Consider the following 14,607-nt stretch of genomic DNA (forward strand, 5'->3'; position numbering starts at 1 on the left):
TCTCTCTCTCTCTCTCTCTCTCTCTCTCTCTCTCTCTCTCTCTCTCTTTCTTTCTTTTTTTACCAATAGTGTTTCTTGGAGTGGCCCTGGCTGTCCTAGAATTCACTCTGTAGACCAGGTTGGTCTCGAACTCCCACATGAACCACCACCTGGGAATTAAGATTCTTCACTGGCAGACTCTAGGTAAATACCCCCAAGTTTAAAACAAGCAAACACCTGACATTGTATACAGCCCTGGCCCCAGCCATTTCAGGCATGACCTGTCCTTACAGGGGAGGTTAAAGTCAGACCCAAGCAGTTTAGATCTAACTGCTAATTTGCAGAATTGCTCACTGTTTCCCCTCAAAATTTTGTGTATGTGTTTGTGTGTGTGCACGCACGGGCCTAGAACTCAAGTAGGCCAAAATGGGCGGCCAGCAGGCCCCAAGCATGCATCCGTCTCCAACTCCTCAGCACTGGGAACCGCTGTCCCCACTCTTTTAAGGGGTCATTTAAAGTTATCAGTTAGGCGGTGGAGAGGAGGCTCAGTGGTTAAGAACATGCACTGGTTTCAGGGGACCTGAGTTCAAGACCCAGCACCCACCTCAAGCGGCTCACAGCTGCTTCTAACTCCAGTTTCAGGGGATGTTTCTAACCTCAGGCAATGCACATATACAGACACATACACATGTACTTGTAAATAAATAATACAAGTATTTTTAAGAAATTGCAAAACAAAATAAAGTAAGTTACTAAGTTCTGTGCAGTACCTTTCATTTTACTGAATATCAGTCTGGCAACATCTTCTGGAGTAACCAGTTTTGTTTCTTCACCTGTATCTATTTCATACCGCAATTTCCCATTTTTCTCAATGACCTAAAAATTATAATTATACCAAATATAGAATAATTTAAATAAAACTTTAGCTGAGTCTCAGTTTAACACTCTATGTCATGACTGTTAGCAATTAATTACTTTGAATAAGGGGGAGAGTAAAGGAGCCGTACTTACTAAGCATTTACTCTCTGAGATGTATCTCTGAGCTTGTGGGTCAGCCGAGCTGTTCATAGGGAAATATAAAGATATCTCAGCATTAAAAAATTAATATTGTAGAAACATAAGGTGAAGTCTGTTCTTTTCACCCCACTGAACAGATAAAGAATATACCAACAAAATTATTAAGCTGCTCAATTATAACACAGAAACTTGAATTCAATGGATGGTTTACAACTGCTGTAATGCTTAGTCATCATATTAACTTTCTTGTTCAGACCTTGCCAGATATTCCTGAATTTGATCATTATCTTACACCCTCCATTTTCATACCTACAATCCTGAAGACCCACCCACTGAGATACAAAGGACTTCTGTAACACTAAACTCAGGGTAAATACCTAACCCACATTTGTTGCTTGTTTTTTTTTTTTTTTTTTTTGGATTTTCGAGACACGGTTTCTCTGCATAGCTCTGGCTGTCCTGGAACTCACTTTGTAGACCAGGCTGGCCTCAAACTCAGAAATCCACCTGCCTCTGCCTCTCAAGTTCTGGGATTAAAGGCGTGCGCCACCACGCCCAGCTTTGCTTGGTTTTTATACTTAAAAATTAATGCCCAACACCAAAATTGAGCAAAAGTATGAACACTGTATATAAAAAGCTGTAGTCTAGGTATGTATACACTAAGATATTATAGATTAATGCCTCAAATAAAATACCAAATAACTACATTATGAAATAAAAAATGGGCATATTACTAAGATGTTAATACCAACGGATACAACCATTACTATTTTCAAACTTACCACCCATTCAGGCCTTATAATACCAAGTGGGACAGGTTAGGTGTGCATTATTTCAGAGACATGCTCAGAGGGGGCTAGTCACTTACAGGCTAATAGGGACAAAGCCAGGACGTAACCCCAGCTATACCTCAGCACCCTTCCGCTAACATGGTAAATGACCACTAGAATTCTGTTCCTCAAAGAACTCTGATCCTTGGCTTAACTTCACATAGTGATTAAAACGCAAGTCTGCATCTTTCTAGTAGACTTCTAAGGAGCTGTGGCATTTCTCTACACAGAGTCCTGAAAGTTTAATAAGAGCTGAAAATTAATAGTGGACAACAGAGGGCCAGGAGTCATTTGAGAACCTTGACCTCTGCCATCTAAGGGTTTAAAATAGGCTCATTTGGTTTAGAATTCTGGAATCGCATGCAGGTTCATCTTACCTTCCTTATATCACTGAAAAATTGGAGAATAAATTAGCAGAGCCAGAGGTAGGAAGCTTGACCCAAGTGTCACAGCTAATTAATGATGTAACTGGCCAACAGCCAGACCTACAGTGTAGGGTTTAAGAATTTTTTTTTTTTCCATGAAATTGCCTGGCCTTCATGTTTTCCAAACTCTATGGACCTCATCCTAGATATTACAAGGGAGGGTAGAAAAAAAAAGACGAAACATCTCCAGAGTAGGAATTTGTACCATTGCCCTAAGTTCCACATAATTCTCATGTGTTCAGAGCAGAATTTAACTGGCCAGGAATACCTACTGACTGTGTAGAGTGTAGGTTATTAAATGATAACATAGGGTTATTTTATTGATAGAATTTTAGAAATTCCTTTCTTAACGCATGCAGAGGGGGCCTCTTCATCTGGGTATAGGACGCACATGTAGGGGAGGCGGGGGGGGGGGGAGACGTACATAACCAACACTGGAGTCGCACAGGTAGACACAGAGGAAGCAAGGTGGAGGTGACAAAGGATCAGTTACCATCAGAAAGAAGCGGACAAACCCACAGCTACACACCAGTCAAAACTTTTATTTGTCTACAGCAGGATTGAGTTACATGACAGACAAAGATGGGCTACTGGTCTGCACAGCACCTCGTTCACACCGTGCCCTGGGAGGAGTCTAGTCTCCCATTGCACCACAAGTTCTTACCAGCAATGCATGCCCACCTTATCCTCAAGAATCTCTTACAGTGGCCCTGGGTTTGGCAACACCCACCCTCATGTGCTGTGGGGTCTCATTCCCCATTCCTGTTACACCCCAGTGTCTACAAATCTAACAGAACATTCGTCCATCTGTGCGCTGGTCCTCACAACACCCCTGTGAGGTAGGTAGGACAGGCAATTGTTAGTTCCCATTTTAGAGGAAGAACCTGAGTTACAGAAAGGTGAAAGGGAGGAGGTAGCTTGATGGAGGAGGTAGCAGGTTAGGTCTAAGCTCAGGCAGGACTCCAGCCTGCCTTCCTGCACATGGCCTGCACCGGGCACTGCCTCCTCTACTGCACATGGCCTGCACCGGGCACCGTCTCCTCCTGCACATGGCCTGCACCGGGCACCGTCTCCTCTCCTGCTTTGCATGTTTTCCTTCAGGATCGTGAGATGTATTCCCTTATTTTGTTTACTCTGCCTATCAGGGTTTTCAAGATACCTCAACTTTAACTCCATCTCTGCTCCAGCCTGTCTCCCACGTTAAGTAGATGCCCATCCGCACACTGCCACCACTAGATCCTTACATCATAGGTCTAGGTCACTAAAGTACTTCTCTGTTGTTTCCAGAATTCTATGACCTACATTAGCTTTATTTGGTTACATCAGATTTGCACTTTCCACATCATGGCCTCAAACAAAAGACAACACACACTTATATATCCACTCCAAGGGAAGAAAGGCATCAGTGGGTGTCCATCCGGTTCAATGCTCAGAGCTTTCACCAGCATAGCGATAAATGTCCACACTATAGAGTGTGCCTTTAAATACAGCCATCAACAGTATTTCAAATGTACATTAACAGCCACTGACTGAAAATACTATAAATAGCTCACCTTCATTTTTACCTTTACCATATTATTTAAAATTCTAGAACTGAGAGATACTATAAAAATGATGTAGTAGACATTCCTCAACTTGGAGATAAAAGAAATCGAGGCACAAAAAGGCTAAGTGTTGCACCCAGTGCCAACAGCTGTGGCAGGGCTGTAGTCGGCAGTCTAGCCAGATTCCAGCGAACTCCACAACACACTGCTCGGGCAGCCAGTGCTCACTCTACCTTGCTCTTTGCCACCTACTCCTGGTTCCATGAGGTCCCACCATTTTTTTGGTTTTGTTTTTTGTTCTTTTCTTTACTAATTCAAATTTCCAGCTTCCACTATGCCCCTGACTACAATGTGACACTCCCCTGCCCCACTCCAAAACCCCAAAGCTCTCCCAACACACCTGTTCATTTTCTCCCCGGCTTCTGAATGGCATTGAAATCCCCAAGAGTCTTACCCGTGATTCTAGAGTTCTACAGGACCCACTCAGAACCCATTCAGTGAAGGCCAATGACCTCGCAGAGCTGTGGTTTACTGTTACCACCTCCTCTCCAGGATGTGTGCCTGGGTCAGGGGAGTGTTCTTGCTTGGGGCGTGAGCTTAAAGACCCTGTGGGCAGAGGTCTTCATCGCTCCCAGCATTCTCCAGGCTGAAGAGCAAAGGGAGCTGTTCTCTTTCATGACAGGCACTAACCCTACCAACTCCTGTTTACATCACTGGCAAAACAGTTATGCTGGATCTCGGCTTGCCCTCTTAACATGGTAGGGCCCAAACGAAACACCCACTAATAGAAAGGCAATCTGCCACGAGAAGACTGAAGATGGACTAATGCAAAGGCGTTAATCCAGGTTACTTCCATGTTCAAATGGCAACCACAACAGAAACACACAATGTATGCATTTAGAGAGCCTCAGATAACACTAAATGCAAAGAATTTACTTACACTTTTGACCTCATCAAACGGTCACTATTTGACCTCATCCAAATCTATCAATATGAAACATTTACCTCCCACAGGGCTCAAATAGCAGCGCATCGCTATAGAGCCCAGGAACTACTAAAATGAGAGAGGAAGCTGGGTGGGCTAAGGGATGCTTGCCAGTAGGCAGGCCAGGGATGCAACAGTGAAAACGTAAGAGATAAAGACACAACTGCAATCGTGCCGACTAGTGAGCCACAGAGAGATGTAAGAAGTTGAGACCTCAATCTAAGAGGCCAGCAAATTAAACAGATAAAGATTCAAGCAATGAGGTCACGGGACACCGCTACACTTGTGTATGTTGTAAACAAATGTGCTTACCCCAGCTCCCCTTAGCCAAGGGCAAATGCATTAATAACTTACATGTATACAGTGCTTTCAAACTTTCAAACCTTTTCACATCTATAAGCCACTTGATCCTCACAACAACCCTGTGAGGTAGGCAGGGCAGGAATGACTACTGATTTGCCTCGACAGATGAGGAGACCAGGGCAGAAGTAAAGAAAATTGCCCCACACTGTGAGGAAGCCAGGACAAACTAGCTCTTGGATTTGATTCCTTCTGGTTTCTACTAGGCCACTCTTTCATTCCTCAGGGGCCTTTCCATTAGTGGAGAACCTTAGGCAAAGGAACTCACTATTCTTCTTCACATTAACAGTTCATCGGTTCCTTTTTTCTGAAGACACAGAAAGGAGCCAGGGTTCCAGAAGGTGGTTGCTAGAAATAGACTTGTTCCAGTTTGGGAAAGGTATCCAGTCAATCAGTTTCTAGCTTTTGGTATTTGAAATCAACCTCTGAAGCAACTTCTCAAGCCCTAGCTGGAAAGCCCCAGTTGCTTCTTCCACTGCTGTTGCCAAGCGTCTGACGGCAATGACAGCATCCCTGCGCAGCTCATTGGCAGTGTCTTGCTGGGCACTGGCCTCCTCACCAATAGCAATCAACCTGTCCAGCTTCTCTTCCTCTCTCTTGGAGAGTTCTTGTGCCAACCTCCTGTTTTCTGCCAACTCAGCTGCAATGGTCCTGGCCACCGAGCGCCTTCTTCGCCTGGCCCACCTTGGAGAGGGCTCACTGGTCAGGGGTCTATCCCCACCAGAGAGAAAAGCAGCTCTTGAGGAGGAGCCTGGAGGCTGTGGTGTGGAGGCTGCCCCTGGAGGGTTTTGGTTGGTGCTGGTGCAGGGACTTGACTCCCTCGACACACCCAGTCTGGTCATGGGGCTGCTCTGACAGGGAGCAACTGCACCTCTGAAAAGGTGGTGGGAGCTGCTGTAGCTGGGGGTCCCTTGAGAGCACCCTGAAAAACAAAGCCACAGTGTTGCAGAGAGGACATTCCTGCTGAGGGAGTGCTTGCAGCCAGCAGCACGGCTGAGACACAAAAGGATGTCATTCTTGGGAAGGCCTCTTTCCACAAGGGGATAAAAGGGAGATGATTCTGTAATGTGGACATTTGGGCTTCCTTAACCAGCTATAAAAATGACAGTGTGTTCCCCAGGATACTTCTCATGTGGCTGTCCTATTCACAGCCCCCCACCCCATGTATTCCTAAGTACCCATTACAAATAATGCCCAAAGCCAGACAGATCACTCAGGGTTGGAGCACTTGCCTAGCATGCACAAATAATGCCCGAACTAGGATGCCTTGAAAGACCATGTCTTTACATACCAGGGTCATAGTTAAAAAAAAAATGCAGTACTTTATTTAGAGAGGGCTCAATGAGACAGAAATGACAGTTATGCTCAAGAGAGCGTTATCCAATCTCTTAACACTATCTAGGACCAAGTGACTCTAAGACCCAGTCCCTCTCGTGCTTGGGAGTTACCTGCACCCAAGGAGCCATCCCAGGAACCCTCAAGGTCACTGGCTTCTTGCGTCCGGTCACTGATTCTCAGGTGACAGTCCTCATCTGATTCCTTAACTGTCTGTAAAATACGCTGATGACAAGCTGCCCGAGTCCTTTTCGTTTCCTGAATGCCGGTGCCCTCTTGCCCTGGCTTGTCAGAGGCGACCAAATTCTGATCACGGTGCTTGGCCCAAGCGGCAGCCTCCATTAAGTTGTCTGGGTCAGTCACTATCTGGTTTCGAAGAAGCTGATCCAATGTATCATAAAATGGGCAGTGCGGTGGATCCCCCATACTTGTGGCGTGGGCAACGTAGGCCTTTAAATACAATGCCTTTAGAACTTTAAACTTGGAGCGGCACTGGCGTTCGTTGCGGCGGAAGCCCTCCTGCTGCATTCGCCTAGACACAGCCTGATAGACATCTGCATTGTGATGCCTAGTCTGGAGGCGCTGGATGTATTCTGCCTCACCTAGGATGGAGAGAAGAGTTCGTGTCTCTTGTCTGGACCAACGGATGCCCGCACTGCTATTGGTGGTGGCCATAGTGGGCAGGGCACTGCTATTGGTGGTGGCCATAGTGGGCGGGGAAGGAAGGCTACTGAAGCAAGCTCCTGGGAATCAGGGCACAGCTTTGGAGGCGTGGGGAAGCTCTGGGTGTTCTCAGCATGTTTCCAGGAGCCTGCCAGGTCTTTCCTCCCAGGGCACGCTGCTGAGAAGGCAGGTCTGAGGACCACACTTCTGGCTGGAAGGCCACAGAGGAACGAGAGTTACAGGGCAGATGTGAGGATCATCCTGGCAGCAAGAGAAGCAGTGCTACCTGTGTGTAGGTTCCGCAGCATATGGTCAAGACTTTGGGAGTTCATCCACCTATGGGAAGTGATGGGCTGTAGGCTTAATGGCTTGATAACAAAAGGACTCGTTCTTCTACAAAGGGCTAAACGCGTCCATGGCAGAGACCCGAGATAACCATGTCTGGTTCAATAATTAGGTAAAGAAGGCAACAACCCGAGCACGAGGCAACTAACTTAAGAGAAGTACTAGCAGGGCCGTGGCCTAGGGGTCTGTCTGAATGGCACTGGCCTTTTACTGACTGTGGTCCATTTACTGTGGTGTGACTGTACGTTACCCACTGGACTCACTGGTGCATTCTTGCTAAAAGGATTTAACCTTCAAGGCCTGAAAAGCAAGCTTAAGCTGGTCTGCTGATACAAAGTCCATAATATGATAAATGACAGTCATCGAGGCATAAAGGGAACAAATCCAAACACCACTTACTGGCTTCTAGGGGATCCATACAGAAATGTTCTCTGTCTTAACTGAATCAACATTAGTGTTCTGGTTGCGATGCTCAACTATAGTCTTGTATAGTCTTGTATCACTGACAGAAATGGTGCTTCATTTCCTTTCACAGGAAACTAGAATTATCTCCAAAGGGGGAAGTAACAATTCCTGTCTCCTCAATGACTCTGGCTTCAAGATCTTTCACATCTCCCCATTTACGATTCAAAAACATCTTATGCCAATTTATTTTTAATATGCTTACCAGTACATTTTAATACGCTTAATAATACCTACCAACATTAATGAATATAGGATTATAATCATCACACAAAAACATCTGAATTCATTCTTTAATGCAGTGATATCAAGTTCAGTATAAGCAGTCAAGAGCTCATGAAACAAACATGCCTATGTAAATGAAACATTCAATCTCATTAACAACCCCCAAGTTTTAAATTCAAAACAAGGAAATACTTAATATTTACATCCAACTTAAATGAAGTGGAAAAGGCAGAGGGGAGCGAAGGATTAGAAGTCTTATCTAATTCACCACTGTAATTTGGGAAAGTCACAAATTCTGGGCGCCTTGACCCCCTGGTATCTGGCCGACCATATTTTCTGGGGATGGAGAGGGTTCAATGGCATCATGGATGGGGAAGCACTCAAACATCAGCAAGCACCACACTCCAGAGGAAATGAAAGGGCCCTAGTTATTAGGATAAGCTATGATTCGAAGACGGAAGTCTGGGGAAGCAAGCCTCTGGAATTTTCTAATTAAAGTCCTAACAGATGACTGACCTGTTTCTTAAGCTATTAATTAAACTGTTTCTCCAACGATTACATTTGTGAGTCAATTGGAAAAGTCAGTTCCCAGAAAGTGTCACAAAGGGCCCAAGAAGGAAAAATCAATAGTAGCTACAGAAATTATAACCAGCGATAAGAGATTTTGCAAAACTCAACCACCACGCAGAGAAATCTTCAAATTCCAACAAAATGATTCAAGTTCACTCAGTTCAAGCAGATATAAATGCAAAAGGCCCAAAGAACCACTTGTGATTGGCATAAATGACTAGAAGTGAGTGCTGGCATTCACTAATACTATCAGACCTGTCAGTAAGAAGCGAACTTCTGAACAAACCCACTGGGGCTCTCCCTAAAGTAACTGCCATTAAACAGTCTGGAGTGTCTCTCGTTGCCTGAGCATTCTGCCCAGAATGTACAAGCATGGTTTGTATGTTTGGCTATCACACCTTAAAGTACTTTATGCCATACCTTCTGCCAAGGATCTGTTTCACTTTCACTACTGTGCTTGAAACATGTCTTATTCTACTCTGTTTCGCTGCCAGTCCAACCACCTGAAAAAGAGCAGCACGTTAACAACGATGCTCGAGACTCTTCATTATTTTCAAGAACCACTGACGAGGGTCCTAGGACATACCTGTTCACGGTCCGAGTAAGCAACAACAGCTGGTGTGACTCTATCCCCCGCATCATTTGCGACCACATCGGCCCGGCCATCCTAACAAAAGACGCGGGAGGGTTAGTTCTCTCACACTGGCATGCACAATCTCACTGAATGTACCTGCAGGTTGTAATGGAATTTTAGAAAAGCCACAGTGTCTGGCATTCACTCAGGTGCCTGAGTGAATCCCACTCAGGCCTTGAAGTCATCTTCTGTAAATAACCAGTGACTGGGATTTTATGGGGTTGCTCTTCCTTTGGGAATTTCAAAGCCTTTGCATTACCTCAGTAGCAAGACATTCTTGGCAAGCCGGGAGTTTTTGATAACTGCTTAGGCAATGGTTCCTTCAGACAACTAGATCAGAGAAGACATTTGCCAAAAGGGCTTTTTTGGTAACAATCAATAAAAGCACAAGGCTGCCAGAGTTCAGTCCTTGAAGACTGCTCCACCTTGCAAAACCTTACTAGGTTGGCAGTGTCTCTCCTTCTTAGATTGTCCCTCAGAAACTGCTCTTTTAATTGCCACTATTTGTTTCTTATAGTTTAATAAAAGGCTGCTTCTATTCCACACATTTTTCCGTTTAGTTCTGTGCAGTAAGCTGGATCAAATGCATACATTCTATCCCTAGTCATGGTTACATGACTCTCCCACGAATACAGCTTTCCCCCTGCTTCCCTACAAATGCAGTAGCTTCTCCCCTGGGACTTGCCTGATAAATCATATGAGACTTAAAACCGAAGCTGGCATCGGGTAAATTCCTTGACACTGTTCCTCCTCCATCGATATTCAGGAGGAAAAAGCCATGGTTCCTTGTCAAGTTCTCAGTTCTAGAACCATCAAGTGTGTACAGCAAGTGCCAATTCTTAACTAGGTGCCCTTCTCTCGAGCGCAGTTACACAGTGCTTCTGGTTGCTCAGAAATTCCAAATACCTCCCACCTCCGGGAACCCTGAACCCGTGACGTCACTGTGACCTCTTAGGGACTCTGTGGTCAGTTGTCACTAGGACCTCTCTGGCATCCAGGGGGTCCTGACATCCACGCTCGTTCTAGGCATCTTTCCGAGAACGATGTCCCCCGCCCCGGGGACTCCAGGCATCCTGGAGCCCTGACGTCTTCTGAACTCCTCTGGGCATCCTATAGCTTGGTCTCCTAAGTGCACCCTGCAGGTTTGAGGCCTTTTCGTCCCTAAAACTCCTCGAAGCAGCCAAGACGTCCAGGATACCCTGGAGTATCCAAGATCCGGCTCTCTGCGTCCACCCTCCACACAGCGTGCTTGGCCTTGGAGGGAGAGCCGAGAACCCGCAGCATTACCACTTGCTTGCACGCATGGTTCTCGGGCCGATGACTCGGAGCCCAGAGAATAGGATGGCCGTCGCAAAACCCGGAGACAGCGTCCCAGTCTCACCTTGTAGACAGCCACACAGGCTGATGTGCAGCCCAGGTGCACGCCGATCGCCGCCATATGGCGGCGGAGACCACGGCAGCTCAACGAAGGACCCTTGGGCAGCTTCTGCTAGCTTCCTCGGAGCAAGCCCATCAGGCACTGCGGAGACTTCACGTTCCCGCCCGCCTACTGCGTCCGGTCGGCTGCGCCGGCCTCCCAAGTCGCAGCCAATCGACAGAAGGGTTCCGCCTTTCATCAGAACGGTTGCCAATAGTTTTAGCGCATCACTCCGCGCTCCTTGGGAGCCCCGCGTGTACGCTGTTCCGCTCAAGCTCAAACCGGAAAGGCCCGGAAGAGGGTCATTAGCTCCTCCCTCTCCTGAGCGCCGTTCATCAGAGCCAATGGGAACGCCTGGTGAAATTGCGTCACCTGTTTCCTGCCTCCTACCAGCCTCACGGGGCCGTCCCCACTAGAGTAAGGAACTTGTGGGTAGTTCCCGGTCCCAGGCTCAGCATGCGGAGCACCAGTCCCGCTGCTCTGGTGACCTTTTGCGCCGGGCTTTGGATCTCGAACCATGTGCTGGCGCAGGGGCTGGAGGCCGGTGTGCGGCCGAGAGCTGACTGTGAAGGTGAGCGGTGTGTGACCTGCTTGCATGGCGGCGACACCGCGCTCAGCCTAGCAATTACCTAAGCAGCTTCTCCCGGCCCGAGCTGTAAATAACATTTCAATCTTCTGCTTCTGCTGTCGTTATTAAGGTGGCGCAGGAAAAGGAGTGAGCTAGGATTCGTAGTAGATTTTGTGCGAATGATCTCGCTGCCAACTTGATTTTGTTGCTCCTAACCGAGGAGACTTGCGTCTTTGTTCAGAAGACGTGTTTTGAGGTTTAAACTAGTTGCCACTCTTAGAAGGTAAATAAAACAGGGCAATACGTTAGCGTTGCTGAAATCAAAGACAAGGGTACGTCTGGTTAGGACATTATAGACAAGCTGCTTTACAAAGGAGCACATTAATTCCTTGAGAAGAGAAGGATAAAATTGACGTCTTTTTTCTTCTGTGGATTTGGCGATCAGAATACCTTCAATTCCACCATCCCACCTGGTTTTTAAAAAACAAAAACAAAAACAGTGTATTTTGTAGAGGGCTGTTAACAAGAGCCAAGATGAACAGTTTTGATAGTCCCTTTGGGACCACTCTAGCACTTAACCTTGTTTTATTGAAATGATGTAAACATGTATCTTCTAATTTTGAGAGCAGATTTACCTAACAGGAAATGGAGACACAAGATTCATATGGAATGGGCAGTTGAGTCTTATTGTAAGTAAATAGTATTAATAGTTGGGGTCCAGCTTTCTATCAGCAATTATCAAACCTTTCTCTAGAAATTTAAAATAAGTTTAAATGTTATTTAAAATTTCTGTAGCTTAAGATACTAGTTTTACAGTTATAGTTTCAGTTAAGGATCTCATTTTGGACAAGCAGGATTTTATTATAGAACTTCAAAGTATTTTGAAATCATTATAGATTGATGTATGAAACTACTTCAATAAACAAAAAAGGGCTGGAGAGATGGCTCAGTGGTTAAGAGCACTGACTGCTTTTCCAGAGACCCTGAGTGCAATTCCCAGCAACTACATGGTGGCTCACAACCATCTGTAATGGGATGCCCTCTTCTGGTGTGACTGAAGACAGTGACAGTGTACTCACATATATAAAATAAATAAATCTTAAACAAAACAATACAACAAAGAAAACCCTGCACCTTAAATAAAAACAATGTAACCATTTGACATCACATCAATACACACAAGCGGGGACCCTTAAGTTACTAGCTCCGTCAGCTGTGCTGAGGTTATCAGCGATAATCCAAGGAATTCAAGGGTTGAACTTTGGTTTCTCTGTGACTCCCGACACTATGAGAATTTTTTCTTTCCCGAAGTCCCTGCCTTGAAGGCTTTGACACTGTTGCTTCTCTTGTCTTTGCCTCCATCATGGCAAACATTTTCCAGATTTGTTCATGTGCTTCTAAACCTTTGGCTATGGCTGGCTTCCATTTTTCCTTCCTTCCTTCCTTCCTTCCTTCCTTCCTTCCTTCCTTCCTTCCTTCCTTCCTTCCTTCCTTCCTTCCCTTCCTTCCATTCTTTCTTTTGATACAGGGTCTCATTATGTAGCCCTACATGGCTTGTAACTCACTATGAAGCACACAGAGAGATCTGCCTGCCTCTGTCTCCCCAGTGCGGGGATTAAAGATGCGTGCCATCAGTGCCTGGCCTAGCCATGGCTTAGTTGTTGGAATTTTCCTGTGTCATGCCCTCTGTCTGTATTTATTATCAGTCTGCATACAGTGCAATAAAAATCAGTCTGCCTGACCATCCAGGAAATTCTACATCTCTGTATCCAGATCACCTTCTTCCCACAGTTCCAGACATATTTTCTGTCAGGTGATTATGGAGTGACTAAGTATTCCAAAAACCTGATTTAGTTAAAAAGCAATCCTCGAACGGTTTATTCCTCAGGAACTTATTCCTATGCTATATGAGGTTAGCAAAATTAGTTGGTTTGTTCTGTATTCCCCCCCCCCTCTCTTTCTTTCTTTCTGCCAGCCAATGGCCAATGGCTTGTCTATTGACTCTGCCTTCCTATGGATTCTCTACCTTTCTCCTTCCCCAGGTCTAATGCTTTGTTACAGACTGTCACTGTTTTTCCTTTCTATTGTCCTGGTGTCCTCCCATCCTGTAGCTTGCTCCATCTCTGGGAGGGTTGTCACGTTCTCCTGGATTTAATGTTTTCCCAATTTCCACCAGGTAGTGTTTCCCCCTCCCCGACAGTTTCTCAGAAGATTCAAAAATCATTTCACTACACCCCACGCAGCTATGTACTTTTTAAAAGTGTCTCTAGATGTTGTCTCTGATCCCATGGATTTAAAACTCTATTATTACACACAATAGGCAGATTACTGATAAAGGGTACATATGCACTGCAGCAAAATTTTATGCATGTTTTGGTGAGCCAAATACCCATCTTTAAAAACAAAAGCTAGAGTTCTTGAGTTTCCTCATTTGGATAGATGATACCTTGTCAGAATGGCAGAGACATTTAGAAATCAAATGAGGATATGCTGGGGAAGACATATGAGACCTTTGCAAGGCTGGATCTCTCTTATAGGAAGACAAGATGGGAGATTGCTTAGAGACTTTGCTGAATTCCTGCTCACAACACTGATCATGACAGCATGTCTTTGTAGACTTAATGTATTTGATAATTAAGATGAGTAAGGGATAAGTCAGAAGACATTTTTCACTCTATTGGTGGCTCATAACGTTGGCGATCAGTTAGATGGTTTTTTGTCTTTTGCCTCTGGGGAGAACACTGAGCCTTTATCTTGTCCTACCTCCCTGACTGTCCCTAAGAGTCCTTTCTCATTCTGTCTTATATTCTCATCCTCTAAACGTTGGCGTTTCCTGAAGGTGATCCCCAGGCCTGCACTTTCTCCATCTCCCCTTTTTCTGTGGTCTCATCGTCTGAATATTGCTTGAATATGATGAATTATACATTTACGTACCATCCTGGACCGCATCCTAAGTGTCAGATTTATAGTCATGTGTCTCACATCAACACTTCAGTCAACAATGGACCATGTACACAAAAATGGTTCTATGGGATTATGAAAACATTCTACCACTCAATGATACTGAATTCCCTGTTTCTAATCAATCATTTGTGTTGGTTCTGAAATAAACAGACCCAGTAAACTGTCAGTCTTAAGAACGACAGCAATTGACCTAATCGGCCAACAGTGGGAATAGAGGCTCCTTGGTCTCCCAAACTCCATATGACCTAGCACAAGGCAAGGCCTGGGCCAAGTAGTGGGAGTGG

The 14,607-nt window shown here is 45.4% G+C and overlaps 2 protein-coding genes across 4 annotated transcripts in view; one reads left to right on the top strand and one right to left on the bottom strand.

Moving 5' to 3' along the window:
- The window catches only part of Hspa14 (heat shock protein family A (Hsp70) member 14), a 23,938-nt gene extending 12,934 nt beyond the window's left edge, over positions 1-11,004 (bottom strand). The window contains exons 1-5 of one of the 3 annotated variants that reach the window (XM_021215498.2): positions 10,756-10,979; positions 9,327-9,407; positions 9,161-9,243; positions 991-1,039; positions 750-855 (exon numbers count right to left, since the gene is read on the bottom strand). In XM_021215498.2, coding sequence (XP_021071157.1) covers positions 750-855; positions 991-1,039; positions 9,161-9,243; positions 9,327-9,407; positions 10,756-10,812 — 376 coding nt within the window. In that variant the 5' untranslated portion in view covers positions 10,813-10,979. Of the gene's footprint in view, positions 1-749; positions 856-990; positions 1,040-5,774; positions 6,063-9,160; positions 9,244-9,326; positions 9,408-10,755 lie in introns of those variants that run through there. The other 2 variants (XM_021215499.2, XM_029547555.1) reach the window with 2 other exon arrangements.
- Positions 11,005-11,190: 186 nt separating this feature from the next.
- The window catches only part of Cdnf (cerebral dopamine neurotrophic factor), an 11,726-nt gene continuing 8,309 nt past the window's right edge, over positions 11,191-14,607 (top strand). The window contains exon 1 of the mRNA XM_021216078.2: positions 11,191-11,362. Within this exon, the coding sequence (XP_021071737.1) occupies positions 11,248-11,362 (115 nt within the window). The 5' untranslated portion in view covers positions 11,191-11,247. The remainder of the gene's footprint in view (positions 11,363-14,607) is intronic.

The sequence above is a fragment of the Mus pahari genome, chromosome 16, assembly GCF_900095145.1.
Source record: "Mus pahari chromosome 16, PAHARI_EIJ_v1.1, whole genome shotgun sequence".
Lineage (NCBI taxonomy): Eukaryota > Metazoa > Chordata > Mammalia > Rodentia > Muridae > Mus > Mus pahari.